At 35.0% G+C, this 16,583-nt stretch overlaps 1 protein-coding gene across 10 annotated transcripts; it reads left to right on the top strand.

Moving 5' to 3' along the window:
- The first annotated feature begins 2,768 nt into the window (after positions 1-2,768).
- LOC132268985 (peptidyl-prolyl cis-trans isomerase CYP63) lies at positions 2,769-16,581 on the top strand. 10 transcript variants are annotated; one of them, XM_059769945.1, is made up of 16 exons: positions 2,769-2,966; positions 6,457-6,556; positions 7,491-7,567; positions 8,668-8,764; positions 8,892-8,946; positions 10,232-10,320; positions 12,405-12,429; positions 12,549-12,587; positions 12,676-12,793; positions 12,932-13,092; positions 13,198-13,558; positions 13,664-13,809; positions 13,971-14,187; positions 14,316-14,690; positions 14,783-14,863; positions 15,651-16,581. In XM_059769945.1, the coding sequence occupies exons 4-16, from the start codon at positions 8,687-8,689 to the stop codon at positions 16,018-16,020; spliced, it is 2,115 nt and encodes a 704-aa protein (XP_059625928.1). In that variant the 5' UTR covers positions 2,769-2,966; positions 6,457-6,556; positions 7,491-7,567; positions 8,668-8,686; the 3' UTR covers positions 16,021-16,581. The 10 variants fall into 10 exon arrangements, with proteins under 10 accessions (XP_059625928.1, XP_059625930.1, XP_059625925.1 ...); XM_059769947.1 differs by lacking the exon at positions 6,457-6,556 and having other exon boundaries at positions 13,198-13,549; XM_059769942.1 differs by lacking the exon at positions 6,457-6,556.
- The last annotated feature ends 2 nt before the right edge of the window (positions 16,582-16,583 follow it).

Genomic DNA, 16,583 nt, shown 5'->3' with positions numbered 1-16,583 from the left:
TACGCAGCTTGTTACATCCATCTTTGAAAATTCATAACAATTTCAATCCTAAATCAAATTGAGTGATTACAAAGCCTAATGAAAGCTTAAACAATGTACTTTGAATGTATCAATTTAGTTTAACAAAATCCCTTCCCAACAGTTTTGACCCATATATTCGAAATAAATGCTGCCCAGAAAACTGATTTTCAGCCTATTGCTTCCAACTTTGAAAAATCATAAAAAATTCAATTCTCATCCAAATTGAGTGAATCCAAAGCCTAATGAAAGCTTAAACAATGTACTTTGAATGTGTCAATTTATTTTAACAAAATCTCTTCCAAATTAGAACAGTTTTGACCCATAAATTCGAAATAAATGCTGCCCAGAAAACTGATTTTCAGCCTGTTGCTTCCAACTTTGAAAAATCATAAAAAATTCAATTCTCATTCAAATTGAGTGAATCCAAAGCCTAATGAAAGTTTAAAGACTATATTTTCAAGATAAAAACTTCACCAAAATCCATTGCCATTAAAATCAGGTTTGATGAGAAAATTCGAAAAAAAATCTGTCCCAACACAGAATTTCCAACAAGAACACTATAACTTCAAAAATTCGTAATACATTCATTTCTCAATCAATTTAAATGAAACCAATTTTCAATGAAAACTAATTAACTATATTATCATAATATCAAATCATCTCTAAAATATAAATTACGAATTTACATGAATTTGAGCAAAACAGTAGCATGTAATTTCAGCCAAACAGTTTCAACATGCTTCAGTTCCACTTTTATACACTTTACAACTTAAATTGAAATAGATTAACTCACTAAAGGCAAAGTAATTGAGGGTTAGACAATCCTACCTCAAGAGAATTCAAACCCTAGGAACAAACACCTCCAAGCTATTCCAAGGATAGATCGAACCCACCAACAAGATGGTGAAGATGAAGAACTCTCAATTGAAGTACAACTAAGATCCTCCTCTTTTTAAGACACTTTCTGAAACCCATGGATTAAGGAATGACCACATATACTATATCAATGGAAACCTCATTCCCTCTAGGTCATTTTTCATTCACACCTCAACATCAAACTCTTATTATAAGTCTCTCTAAATGGTGCTTCAAAAACCCCTCTAATGGAGGACGAAATTGGTTAAAGGAAGAAGAAAATGGAATTAACATGAGGCCATCAGCTGAAGCTCTCTTCTACATGAGGAGTCATACAGATTGTGGCTAGAAACTTGCTAAGTGCATGCTTAAGTGTCAAACTCACAAAGGGTCAAAAGGTGGACCAAGGAAATAGCCAAAATGCCCCCACCTCTTCATTAAACTACAACCATGCCATCACATCATCAAATGACCATTCCACCCTCATTAATTATGTAAATGACATCTAAGATAATTATTTTTTAATTAAGAAAATAATTTAAAATCCAAAAAATTCAGGCGTAGGACCCACACGAGTCGTTCGGCCCGAAAATTCATAAAATGTCCAAACGGTTCAACTAGCATATCCATGCTTCCCAAACTCCATGAAACACTCTAAATCACTATAAAACCTTCGTGACGTGCAATCCTAAACATGGCATACAACCCGAGATAATGAAATAATCACTTATGCCAAAACGAGAAATGCCCAGGAAAAATTAAAAAAGTGATGGACATCACAGCAGGGATCCGGGAAGTAAGTCATTGAGTTCTCGCTTTCGAACCGCACTCTTGACTTGAATGGTACATTTGTTGTGGGATCGATACATGAATTTTTTTTTTTTTGGGAGGGGGGGAGGGGATTTTTTACCTGTACTAATATATATATATATATATATATATATATATATATATATATATATATATATATTTTCCTATACTAATTTTTTTTTTTCAAAATTTTAATTTGTCAGGTTTAAAGTGATAAAGTCCAAGTTTCTTTTATTTTTTATTTTTTTTATAAAAGAGTGGTCTCACCTGAACATTTTGTTCTTTAAATTGCAGCACCAACGTGTTTTGGTTTTTAAGTGCCATTGGTTCGCAAAAGGGCTTTTAAGGGTGGTCCCACCAATATGATTTTTAAGGCTTAAAAAAAAGGCCTCATTCAGGACCGTTCAAACGTCCCTTTTTTTTGATTGCCTAAGAGCCTCATTGTATATGTGTGTGTATACATATAGATAGTTTATGCACGGTTCAATTCGATTTTCTGGAATCGAAACCTTAAACGAGCTACTCCTCGTTTAGGAATCGAAACTTGAACTGAACCATAAAATAATCTAACCAAAGCAAATGTTTGGTATGGTTTACTTTTTGAGCAAATAACACTCCATTATTTTACTTTGGATATATAACTTCCTTAAAATTTTTAAAAATGTTGTAAAGAAGAATTTTTCGGTTGTTAGCGTTAAAAATGCACCGTTAAAAAAAATGTGTTTGGCACATGACCGACTAAATTTAATAAAAATCAAAATTATCCTTTATTGATTCTCAAAACATCATTTTCTTTTTGTATAAATCTAAAAAATAAATGATATAATGGTGATTTTACATTTACTGAATTTTTTTTACTTATTTTTAATTGTAAGACAAAATTTTAATATTTTTACCACCCATTAATAATTAATTGATGGGAAGTCCTTATTTGTTTAGCCATCTACATGGTACCATCCGAGCTTATGCCGTCCCTTAATTTGTGATCAAGTATATATGATCTTAATCGAATGGTGCAGATTACAGCAATCCGAATAACAATAATAACAAATGCACGTGCCCACGAACCAAGGTGATGGACGGTCATAACGTAGCTGATTCAAGAAGAGAAATTGTTACTCTCTCTCTCCAAGAAAAAGAAAAGAGGAGTGCTCGTCTCCTTTCTATACACACATACATGCGAGGGCCCGACGGCGGCTTTCAATCTTAGAAACCAATGGTGTTCGCCGCCGATTTTGGTTTGTGATTTCAACTGACAAGTCGGAGTTCACTCACTAAAGGTATTGGTCGAAACTCATCGTTCCTCAAATTTATATGGTCTCTCTTCAATCTTTTTGGACATGGTCTTCTGGGTTTCTGATAATTATTAATGTTTCTTGAAATCTATCATTTTCTGGTCGAAATTGTGTAAAATATGTGATTTTAAGTAGTCAAATATTAGTGCGTTAAAATAAAGCTTGAACCAAAAATTAGGGTTTTAGGGTTTTGTGAAATCATGGCATAAATGTCTAGCCCAAGATGGTATAGTTGTTGTCACTTTTGGAGTTCATATCATATTTCACAAGAGAATTTCTGTCTTCTCAGATCAATGTCTGAATAAATTTCAAATCCCTGATCTTTTGTTTTACTACGTCATTGACATGCGTTCACACATGGGTTGGTTCCAATAGTTGCGCTGGTATTGAAGTCGAAGATAATTAAATGTATTCTCGGTGCTGATTCACACCTGGAGCAGCATGTAAAAGGAAAATACTAACTCATCTTACCACATGAAGTATGTACAATATCCATATTATATAATCTATAATCCATCACGTTGAACTATCATTTCTCAAATATGGTGTTTATACTTGAGACAATGTTCAGTCCGAAGATGAATAGGTCTTCTGATTGCATTAAAGCTAGAGTCAAGACAAGCGAATGGAGTTGAAATCACAATTTCAGAAAATCACAGTGGTATGGTCAGAACCATATGGGAAGTTTATCAGGTTTTGGAGAATCAATCTGTATGATTGTTTAGAGGTCTTTGTGTCACTGATTAGGCTCAAAGCACCTTTACTTTTTTTTTTTGGCTTGCACAGATTGTAATAATAGATTGTTGCAATTTAAGACGATCTTAAAGTGGAGAAGAATAATATGATTTGATTATGGTCACTGAATAACTTAACATCTTTGTAAGGAATAGCTGAACAATTTGAAGTTTATGAATATTTGATCTGATTTATAGAGGGAAGAAATTATTTCTTTATATCAAAATCCCTTATGATGTGTTCAATTTAATAAATATGTGGAAGTGCTCCTTCGTGGTGTAAACACTCTGTTGGGGCATTTTGAGTCTGTTGCTTTCTTATAAAGAGTGCTTCTGTAATTAATCCTATGATCGGACAAAGAATGTTCCGATACTAAATTGATATAGAACTAGAAAGAAATAAGGGGATGAGAATGAGAAGATGAGGCGAGGCTGGACAAAGGGGTTGAGAAAACAGTGAATAGATAGGTTATAGATAGACGGAGGGGTTGAGAAAAGCAAGAACAAAAATGGGGAAGAATTCCCGAGAAAGAGTTATGAGACTCACAATAATATTCAATAATCATAAGCTAAATTGTCTGTTTAGTGTTTACATAGGAGGCTTTATGTAGGCAAATTATTAAGTAGACTCTAAAAACCCTGACACATAAAAATACCAAAATAACCTTAAATTTCAAAGATCACCAAAAACAGCAGTAAGCATACATAAAAAACCGTAATTTACTACTAAAATCCCTAATTTTATATCCCCTTTCCTCTTCTCCAAAAGTAATGCTGAAGCATGTGCAACCCATGTCCGCTAATCATATCTTGCTCCCCATAACAAACATTTTCCTTCCACATTCAGTATGTTGCTTCGTCAAGGTAGAGTTCATTAACTACGCGCTGAGCTGATGTCCCCTTTCAGTAATTAGTTGCCAAATCAACCAAATCTGATCATTGAAGGTTTTCCCAAGGAATCCACAAATAAACTGCAGAAGATGCATGTAGGGAAGGATTTAAAGAAAACTCTGAATTTCATCTCGGATACTTAAACCTTCCTAGAATTGCGAGTTACAATATAAAACTTCACTTAGGCACAACACCAGCTGGTATCATTGCACCACAGGGCATTTCTTTTCCTAATATTTTCCCAGGTTTTGACAATTTTAAATTTACCAAATGCAGTTGGGAGCCACGCCCCCACATATTTTATGTGGAACATGGGAAAACACTAGCAGGCATATCGATTTTTCATGCCTATTGATCTCCAGATATATAGCTGCAACTTTAGCATTCTTAGCGTGATTATCATCCTCTATTATCTTCTTACCTTTTTATGTGCAATTGGACTACAGGGATGCCGCTTATGAATCCAAATGAATGCCATCTACCTATTACCAATGCAAATCTTGAACATGTATCTCACTGTCTTTCATACCCTAAGAAGTTTCCACAAAATTATGGACATTCTTGAGATAATTTGCATATCCTTGAAACTTCTAGTTTAAAACATATAAGTTTGCACCAGGAGCCTCATGAAAAAAAAATCATCTTTATCAGTCAGAATTCAGAAGGTGCCACATGTGCCTTTACACCCATAGCCTTATTTCATTCTATCAGATGCTTCATCCTTACCTCCCTTCCTTTTTGAGCCTTTTATATGATATTCCACACGTCCCTTACTCCCGTGTTCTTTAGATCTGCCCCACTCCATGAAAGGTCTTAGGGTCTGTTAATTTTATTGTGTTAGATTTCATTTTTATATATTTCATAAACCAAACAATGAAAAAAAGAAGAAAAACTTCAGGGGCAAAAAGGGTTATTGATGGAAGCTATAATTTTCTTGTATGAGCCGACATTTGTATACTAGTGTGGTTATTTTACCAAAAAAGATCTGTATGTTGGAGAGTATTATGGACATTTTATTTTGAACAATTTTTACACCTACCATTAGTATGTAAAAAGTGATTTTGTTCCAAGTTTAATCCGAGAGTAAAAAGGAAAACTTCTTGGTAATTTATTTTAAATCTTAATAATTATCAAAGCTTATACCATTGCCGAACTACGCGGACTGCCTTCAATTAAGAAGGAAAACTAGATTGTGGAACTCGAAATAGCAATACATTCCGACATACACAAGACATGCATATATTATAGATAGAGACAAATGATCCCGACGAGCCATGGTCACCAAACAGGAACTGCTCTGGATAGTAAATGAACAAACTGGAATTTGGGTGTTGAAATTCCGAATTGAAACTGAGCCTACTTACAAATATGCAAATTTGTCATGTGTCTGCTTATGGTATATCAAAGTGGAATTAACCTGCATGGATCATATACTTTTCTGTTAGAGTAGAATAAAAAATGAATTTTGGCATTAGTTGAAGACCAACTAGAGAATATATAATGAGAGAATTTTGACAAGAATAAGAGATTTTTTTATATATTTTTTAAAACTCCACAGTGAGATAAATGGGTTGGTGTGATTTACCTACCTAGAAAAGAAAAAGAAAAAGAAATAAGAAAAATACATAGTTAGGCCATTACACTTGAAAATTTAATTAAACACCAAACAAAAATGATTTGATTAAACTCACTATCAAGTTTATTTAAAATTTGTCCATGCGTGAATCTAGATTTTCGTGCATATATATATATATTTCATTTAAAGTTATATCTATATACCCTACCTACCCTCCTCGGTCTTTTATTTCTTTATCTTACTTTGGACCTTTTTTGGCTTCTTTTCAAACTAGATGAACTCTCAGGCTTGGTGTCTTGAGAGAAACTGTCCATGTAAGGTGGCAAATCGATCAGTCCTGCTTCAATGGCTGCTACATCGACCAATAAATCATTGTAATGCTGCTGTACTTCTTTGACTAATGTTTAGGGAAGACACAAAATGTCAGATAAACATTATTTGGTTCTTAAGTCTCATCCCGTAAGAGATGGATAATATAGTAATTTTCAATCATTATTTGAGGGCATTTAAGTAAAACACATAAATCCGTTGGTCAATTTGATGTAAGGGAGGTGTCTGTAACAATATTTCGTTTTTTGGGGAGGTCAGAGTAATTTTTAAAACGACAGAGGAGGTCTGTGTAATTATGACAAACCTCATGGGAGGCCAGTGTACTTACCCTTTGATTAATGTGTTTCTTTGCCTAATATCCATAATAACCCTATTTGCTCCAAGAGTTATTTTTATTTTTTAATTTTTTTTCATTGCTTGGTTTTTGAACATATATAATAATGAAAGCTAACCCCTTGTAAATTTAACAGACCCTAAGACCTTTTGTGTAGTGTTCAACTTTTGTGGATTGGGACATGTTATTTGGACTTGGGTTTGGGATATGTGTCTGACAGTTTTGGTTGGACATGCCTTAAAAAAAAATCCACTAATTCCATTTTATTGTATTATTCTGACCTCCCCATTTTAAATGTCTATTATAGTCACTGTATTACATAAAAACTTTACTTTACTCTACTCTAAAGAATAAAATGAATATTTGGAGGTTTGACCTACGCCTGGAGGCCTTGGATACATACCTGTACCTGACACAAGGACCTGAGTCCATGTATGATGTAGCATAGATTATAATACAACCTTTTGAATGCCTGTAATTTGGTAATTATTTTAGTGGGATGAAGTACTTTTGTTTAATTTTTCATAAAAGTGTTGCTCTGCCCTGTGGATGTTCTTCTTTCAAAAGGTTCAAAATTATGTTATCTCAAGACCTAACTCGTATTATTCTAAGATGTTTTCTTATACCATTTTCTTTGTGTGCAGGTGTCTCACTCGCCATCTAGATTTTAACACGGAGTTTCACAATTTTGACTATATCTCTTCTTGTTTGAACATTTGAGGTAGTGAGTGAATACATGGAATAATATATTTAACATTAAGTGGATGCTGGATACTTATCTCATGGAATATCCAATTTGTTTTTTGGTCTAGAGGCCTTAGAAATTTGAAACAATGCAAGATTAGGGAGACTAAATATATTGGAAGCTATTTGAAATAAGCTATTCATGAGTGCCAATAATTGTTGCAATTAAAATAGACAGTTATATGCCCTTGTATATTGAAAAATATGTTGTGTTTGGAAGTGCACTTGTTTATGTTATTGCAAATAACTGTGGAGAGGAATTTTGTAGGCCAATGGATTGAAATGGCATTTTATCACAAGGGCAAAGTTTGGTGTATGAACTTAACTTCTAGGATGTTGTACGAACTTTACAAACGTAACTAAAAACTGAGCAATTCTTATTTCCTTTGGGCATACATGGACCTGTCTATGGCCAAGAATGATTAAGTGCTTGTTTGGTGTTGCTGTTAGAATGAAGAAAGCGCCTTTGTCAGTAGAGCTGTCACAAAAATAGTTGTTATAAAAAAGCGTGTTAGATGTTTTGTGATTCACTATCTAAATTACTTTTTATAATTAAAGTACTTTTTAATCTATTTGGTAACAACATTTTTCAAATCACTTCTATTGCTAATTTTTCAAAAATGTTCTTTAATGGAATGTTACTATATTTTTTAATAATGGGTTTATAAAAGAAGGGGGTGAAATTCTCTTTATAAAAAAGAAAAAAAGGGATAAAATTGTCTAAGTAAAGACAGTTACTGAAAATATAGATTCTCTACCCAGAACACAATTTTAGAAACTAGAACTTTTAGTTTCATTCAAAAGCTCTACCAACCTAAAGTTGATAACTATTAAAAGTGTTTTTAAGGGTTACCAAACACATCTAAGCGTAATTTTTAAGATAAAAGCACTTTTAAGCAGTTGAAAAGCAATTGTAAACAGGTTCTAAATGCATCATACATAGGCATGGTAGGTAGAGATTTTTCGCACAGCAAAGTCGGTGTTTGACAAATGGGTATAGATTAGTGAAAATAATACTTTGTTTATCGTGTTGTATATCTTTGTGTACTATGTGCTAACATTGAAGTAGAATTTCAGCATCTAGGAGTAAAGACAAATGAATAAGAAAAAGAATCCACTAGTATTCTTAGACGTATCAATTGATGGGGATCCTGCACAAAAAATTGTCATGGAGGTAATGTTCTAATTATAAACACTCTCTATGTATATGTCCTTTATTAGGTCTTTAGTCCACTTTTTATTTTTAACAGGAAGTTTATGAATTGAGATATTGATGAATATGCTTTTCTGAATGGTTGCAGCTTTTTGCTGATGTTGTACCTAGGACGGCAGAAAATTTTCGGGCACTCTGCACGGGTATCTTACTATGAATCTTATCCAAGTTATGTGAAAAAAATAATTATTTTTAGAACACGGTTTTCCTTTGAAAGATCCATCATCTATTGAGATTGCATTGATGATATGGTTAATCATAAGGCTTTTATCTACTATCTGACTGAAGCTAAGAAATAATGAAAATCAAGGTCACAATTGGCCGAGGGTCATTCTTTAGTTGATCTAACAAATGTCCATTAGTGAGTGCTACTATGGGGGTGCCTTTTTTTCAATTTTTTTTTCAAGGGCTGGGAACGGTAGCATTGGAAACAGACCTAAATAACCTAACTTTTGGTGATATTTTCTACCATTTGAGTTTATACCGGCACCAATCAATGACTCCTCCTTGGCTGATCTAACAAAAAATAAAGGAAACAAAACACCAATTTTTACCAGTGACTGATCTGCTTCATATGCTTGACAGCATATAGCCTAGAAAAGGAATTGAATCCTACAATGTTGTCTTGCACCAAGTACTGATGAACACCCATAAATGTATGACATTTACAGCTATCTCCACTTCGATACTAATGGTTTTTTATTTCGTTTTTCACTATGGAAGGAAACATGTCTCTAACTCCAATTTGCTTCAAAATTGTACTCAAGCAACATCGCTTCCTGTATTATCTTCTAATAATTGTTATTTTTATTTCTATTAGATAAAGAAGTAATGATCCGTTTAATTTTAGAAAACTGGCCTAAAAATTAAAGGACCTCAGTTGCATGTTAGTTTCGACACGTCTCATACTACTAATATTGTTAGTATGGTTATTATTATTATCCCAGGGAAATGATGGGCTATGCAATTGGGGCAGCCCTCCCTATTCCTATGGATCTTCCGACCTTAATTGATGCATTGGCAAATGGACACAAGTTCCTAGAGAGTTTATCAGTGAGGTGTATATTGAGACACTACCCTTATTAACATGTAGGATTTTAAGAATGAGCGGCATATCTTTACCTTCTGTGCACTTGATGTAAATTTATTATAAGTTATTTTTTTTGTAAAAGTAGAAAATGTGGATCTACTTTGAACTTGGAAATGAGAAAACAAATACAAAGTTGGAAGTGTTGTTCTTATTATAAATGTGTTCCAGCCTCATACCGGCTTTAGGAGATATTTCTTATAAGTCAATATAGTTAGATGCCCAATTATTCATAATGGTTTTTATGAAATATTCATTAAATTCTGTTGGACTTAAAACATCTTTTCCTGTTTCGACCGATGTTCTTGGCTGACTTGATGCTCGTGTCTGGTCCTTTTTAGGCGAGAAGGGAATTGGAGCCAACACAGGGAAACCTTTGCACTACAAGGGATCTATTTTCCATCGGATAATTACAGGTTTCATGGCTCAGGTGTACTCTCTCTCTCTCTCTCTCTCTCTCTCTCTCTCTCTTTCTTCTTCCTCTCCTCTTTTTCTTTTTGTAAGGGTACGTTGGACAGGATATATGCAACAATGTTTACCCCCACCATTTTAGTGCTACAGTCGTTCCAGATTCAGCTTGTCTGTGAGAATGTAACATGTACCTGTTAAATCAATGATGATAATCCAGCCCACACATTGCCTGAAGAGTTTTTATGTCTGCGTTAGAAGAGGATAATCAATCTTCTGTGGATGAGCAAAATGTAAATTACAATGGGTTTTGCCTCATTTTCATAGACCCCATGGGAGGTCTCTTGTTTCTAAATTAATATGGTACAAATGTTGCAACTATCCATCTGTTTTACATATTTGAACGATTAGCATTTTGATGCTTATCGTGCCGGAAGTGACAAGTAACAACTACGTCATGCATGCATGATATCAGGTCCACTTGTATGTATTCACAAAATGCTTTTATGATAATGGTTCTATTTACAATTTCGTTTCTTTAAGATATTTTAGATGCAAGTCAGTTATTAATAATGATTTTATTACAATAATGGAGGAGGAATTGAAAACCAGCTCATACATTAAAACAAAGACAAGTTTTTTAATAGTGGTAACTATGAACAGATGCATTGACATGTTGATTATTTTTTGGTTGAAATATTTTAACATTTCATTTGTTTTCATTATGAGAAATTCAAAAGATATAATATATTGAACGTTATGTAGTATGGTCTCCCAGCTATGAGGAATGGACATGGATATGAAACAGTATGCTTTGTACAAAGATGGAGAAATAACAATTTCTTAAAAAAGAAGATATTGATATGCTAATAACATGGCAATCTATATATTATATGTGTTAAGGATTTAAATATTAAAGTTGCACCCTCTCTAATAGCTTAAAGTTTTGTGGTATGTTTGGTTGGAGGGAAGGATTGAGTTGGGATGGATGAGAAGGGGGATAAAAAAACGTTTTCGTATTTGGTTGAAGGGAAGGGAGGGGAAGGGAAGGGAAGAGAGGGAGGAAGCAAGGAGGGATGAAGCATCCTTCTTTCTTTATGTCTATCCGCCCAATATTAGGGGGAAGAGGAGATAGAAAGCAGGCTAACTACCCACAAATATGTAATTTACATTTTTAACATTTCTAAAAATTTATTGTTGAACCCCACCGTGTTCTTATTTTATATAATGAGGGTATATATGTAAAAGAAACATAAAAACTCTCATTCCCTTCCTTCCAACCAAACAAAAAAAAAAAAAAAAAATGTCACCCCATTCATCCTTTCTACTATACATTCCATTCAATTAAACAAAAAGTGTGTGAGACACCTTCCCTTCCTTAGGGATGTCTCTTCCATCCCTCTTCCTCTCCCTTCCCTTCATTTTCCATCCCTCCAACCAAACAGAGCATTGGAGTAGATGGTAGTTAGCATGGTATCAGAGCAGACAAGGTCCTGTCTTCAGACCTACCCTGATAATTAAAATTGAACACGTGTGGAACCAAAAAAGGCGGCCACACGTGAGGGGACTTGTTGAAGGATTTACATATTAACGTTACACCTCTTTAACAGCTTAAGCTTTTGGAGTCGATGGTAGTTAACAATATGCATATTCATATGTATAAATATTTCTTAATATTTATATACATATATCTATATCTATGTGCATATTTAAAGTGATAATTTTCATGTTACATACTCGGGTTTTATGGCAACAAGTATCTTTAGTCAGTTTATCAAAATAATCTGTTTTTGTTGCTTATAGTACTGAGGAATACATCAAAAGTAGGAGTTATATTGCATGGCGAATATTTTGACACCATATCTCAATGCTTCTTCTATATTGAAGTCCAAGTTTTGAAAATATTATTACACTTTCATAACAATTGTACAATAATTCTGTGGTTAGAATTGTACTGGAGGTATATACGTATCTGTTTTAACTGGAAGAATTAGGTCTTCTGCGCTTACAATTTATGCACAAGAAGATACATTATATAATTCACTTGTCTTTTTAAACAGATATATGCAATATATTTATCTAATGAATCTTATTTTGTTCCTACAGGGTGGTGACTTTTCAAAGGGAAATGGTATGCTTTTTTCTCTTTTTTTTTTTTTTTTGTTTGTTGTTCTAGTGAGTACAGATGTGCTGTTTAACTTCCATCTTCATGCCCAGACTTGTAAGGCACGACCTTTTAATGGTTTGCAGGCACCGGTGGAGAAAGCATTTATGGAGGGAAGTTTGCTGGTAGGTTTTATTTGTTTATTTGTGCTCATCTGGGCATATAATTGGTTACTGTTGGTTTTGTGATTTCATTGTATGTCTTTTTTTGCAGATGAGAACTTTAAACTGAATCATAATGTGCCTGGTCTTCTTTCTATGGCAAATGGTGGTCCAAATACAAATGGGTCCCAGTTCTTTATAACATTCAAACCTCAACCTTACCTTGACGGGTATTTCATCTTGTGTTTGTTATTCCTGTATTTTGCCTTTATTTGTAACCACCCTCCTGAAAGGCTCAAATTTAGATTAAGAAATTACTTCGTAATTTAGTGCACGGTATTATTTTTCATTTATTAGTTATGTTACAGGAAACATGTAGTTTTCGGGAAGGTTGTGAAGGGGATGGACATTTTGAGGAAAATTGAACAAGTGGGAACATCTGAAGGGAAACCATCCCGGATTGTAAAAATTGTAGATTGTGGTGAAATTTCTGGAGGCAAAATTCATGATTCAGTTAAAGCAGAGAAAGGTATAATTTAGGTTCTGTTGAAATATTACCTACTCCTTGGTGGCTTGATGACAGTGTATATTTCTCTATGGTATTTAATGCGTTTTGGTGTGCCATCTCTCTCAGGAAAAAATAAAAAATCAGAGAAAGCTTTTCCTTCCGATGATGGTTCTGATGATGAGCAAGCGAAAGGAAGACGCAAGATATCTCTCAAGGACAGAAGAAAGAAGAGAAAAAGGAGACATTCTTCATCCGATTCATTGAGCTCTGATACGGATTCTGATTCGTATTCTTCAGAAACTGATTCCAACTCGGGCTCTAACGATTCTGAATATGATTCGTATTCTTTGAGTTCATCCAGTGATGAAAGACATAGGAAGAAGAGGAGGTCGTCAAAAAGAGACAAACAACGTGGGAAAAAGAGGAGGGATAGGCAAAGGCAGAGAAGGGGCCGTCGTAGTACAAGATCAAGGCGCAGGTCTAAATGGTCTGCTTTTCTCCCATATTTTGTGCAGCTGTTGTATATGTTTCTGTTATGCAGCCCATTCTTTTACTTTTATTTTATTTTTGAAATATTTTGCATAACTTTCAGGAGCACGGAGAGTTCAAGCAGTACAGAAAGTGAGAGTACCAGTTGTAGCAGAAGTGGCTCTGATAATGGAGAAGACAGTCCTCGTGTTTCTGCCCGTAAAACCAGTAACTCATCAATTCCTAAAAAAAAGCAACCCATAAATCTTGGTATCCAATCTGATATATTTTCACTATGCCCTCTTTTCTTCATTACTTCATGGTGTCCTAATTTAGACATTCATTATTATGTGAGATAGCAAAGGCTATCAAATGAATTTGAACCACTCTTTTGACAACGTCGCTCTGGCTCATATTTACTGATGCTACAGATGCGGAGAAAAAATCCCTTGGTACACTCATAGGTAAAGAGGCTGTAATAGAGCAGCAAAAGGATGGCGACCTGAAGATGGCCGAGGACAACTCATCGCATGAAGAAGGTGAATTTTCCCAGGAGGATGAACACCTGAACAATGGGCATGGGACAGAAACTAAATATGACAAAACTGCTAAGCAGCATCATTATTCAGATAACTCAAACATTTCCAGGTTTTTGCTATTGACTTACTTCACTCACACTTGCATAACATTTTGATGTCAGTTCCACTGTTAATGGCATAACATGTATATTTTTGCAACTATACTGAAGCAAAATCTCTTCTATTAATAATAAACAGAAGCCCAACTCCTTGTCCCAAAAGAATATCGAAGTCCACATCTAGGACTGATCACAGCAGGAGTCCTAAAGGAACTATGAGGTCTCAAAATGATAATGGAACTGGGAAATCTGGTCAGGAAAACCGGAGAAATTCTTCAAGGAGTCCTTTAGGTGGTCCCACTCGCAAGGCCCCTGGACCTTCTGCTTCTAATCATGGTCGAAGTTTGTCAAGAAGCCGTTCTCCCAATGGCACCCCAAAGCGTATTAGAAAAGGGCGGGGCTTCACTGAACGTTATAAATTCGCACGACGGTACCGTACCCCCCCTCCAGAGCATTCACCTCGTAGGTCCTATCACTATGCCGGAAGAAATGTTCCTGATAGGAATCGTGATAGGTAGGTTATCTCAAAAGTATTTTATTTCTTCTTTTTTCCTGAATTGAGGGTGAGGCTCCCATGCAATTCTGAACTTATTCTTTTTGTTGTAGATATTCAAGCTACCGAAACTACTCTGAGCGCTCACCACAAAGACGTTATAGAAGCCCACCTAGAGGCAGGAGTCCCCCCAGGTTCTCCCTCTCCCTATTCTCCTTCAGTTGATCTGGATATCTGTTCATGTTTCTGCGAATTTTATTTAGTAATAATTTTGCCTTATTGTTTCTCCAATGTATGCTACTATAACATGGCGTTGTATTACTACTGCATCATGATAAAGAATAGTGAAAAGCCAACAACAAAAACAACCAATCTGGAGATGACTAGAAGTTCTGACTTAATTTCCCTTCTTCCCCCTTTTCTTTTGCAGTAATGACCAATTGAGGAAATAAAAAATTTAATTAATGATTTTCCGGTCAGCATATGTATGGATGTAGCTACAAAACAGTTCATCCTTTTTAAAACTTCTATTATCTTCTGATTCGATTGTCCATTTTTCTTTTTGTTCCTTGTTGCCATTCAATTTCGGTCTTCTTGTGCACTTTTTGCAGCCTCCTTTGTTATATTATATGGTTTGTTCTGTTTTTATGTAGGGGCTTAATGTTATATGCCAGAAGTCAATCTCACTCTTCATTTTCTACGTAATCTTCGTTTTTTGTGTGTATGCTTTAAAGGTTCTACCAATTGTATTCTTTTTATAATCTTTACAATAAATTCGTCGAGCAATAAAAGTCAGTCGCTGCTACTGATTGAATTCCCCATCATAAATACCAGTGAAGATATTGTAGCTTGCATGGTGGTGTAGGCATGGAATTCAAAAAGGGGATGAATTTGGGGTTTATTACAAATTGTATCATTACCATGTCAGTGAGAGTAGCACTATCATACAAAAAGAATTAAAATAAATTTCTTCTTTCTTAGATACCGAAGCAGGAGAAGTCGAAGTAGGAGTATCTCTCACAGCCCAGGAGTCCGTGGTCGTGGAAGGGACCGAAGCCGGAGCCCAATACGTAGTCCTAGTCCCATAGATAGGCGACCTCCACTGAGTGAGAGGTTAATGTTACGTCTTGGGCCTCGAGTTGATGATCGGCACACTTCGAACAGAAGAAGAATGAGCTCAAGTTCTAGAAGCCGAGGCTCATCTCATTCTAGATCTCCTGAAGCTGTTCCACAAAAGCATGCTGATAAAGTGGCATCTGCTTCTCCTAGTAGGTCCAGATCCAGTTCCCCAGCTGGAAAAAGGGGCTTGGTTTCCTATGGAGATATTAGTCCTGATAGTGGGACAAAGTAGTCTAAAGTGGCTTCCTGGTTGTGGGCACTGGTAAGGACAGCTTATATTTCCCGTCTCCTAATGGTTTACGAGGTGACTGGTAAGGACACATAAAGAAAAGCTTATCCATCCGGTTTGATCCTGCAAAAGTCAACTAATAATCTGGCTACTTCCTTGGTATTACCGCCTATTCATTTTGTTTGTGCTGCTAATCTGATTGTTATGGAACCTTGCTTGGACTGGTGGTCTTGTTGGCATTCCAAATTGTCAATGAACCCAGATGATCTTGGTCAGGTTGCCAGTGTGTCTCTAGGTTAAACATTATATATGTTATTAATGTGGTTTCTATTATTGTCTTATTATGTTTTATTCTCTTAGTGGGGTATTAGACGTCTTGTGGATACTAAATCATTTCAATTTGGAGGGTTTGAAGATCATGGCTAAATCCTGCTCTTCCTTGGCTGAGTAGAAATTTCCACCCTACTTTGACTTGCATTGTCTCTTGCTTTATCAACTTTTTTCTTTTTGGGTTTTAGTTGAACACATTTACTTTTATTTATTTATTTACGAAACTTATCATTATA

This window comes from Cornus florida, unplaced genomic scaffold (assembly GCF_030987335.1).
Source record: "Cornus florida cultivar Cherokee Brave unplaced genomic scaffold, ASM3098733v1 CherokeeBrave_3.0.0_Hap2_Chr08, whole genome shotgun sequence".
NCBI classification, from domain to species: Eukaryota; Viridiplantae; Streptophyta; class Magnoliopsida; order Cornales; family Cornaceae; genus Cornus; species Cornus florida.
Note: the sequence above shows the minus strand (reverse complement) of the source record. Positions and strands in the feature narration are given on the sequence as shown.

Excerpts from the sequence above, each read along its gene's own strand:
- LOC132268985 (XM_059769946.1), top strand. The coding sequence starts at position 8,687 with ATGAATAAGAAAAAGAATCCACTAGTATTCTTAGACGTATCAATTGAT. Across the intron at positions 13,559-13,663 it reads TCAAGGCGCAGGTCTAAATG|GAGCACGGAGAGTTCAAGCA; the intron begins GTCTGCTTTTCT and ends CATAACTTTCAG. Across the intron at positions 14,864-15,650 it reads AGAGGCAGGAGTCCCCCCAG|ATACCGAAGCAGGAGAAGTC; the intron begins GTTCTCCCTCTC and ends CTTCTTTCTTAG.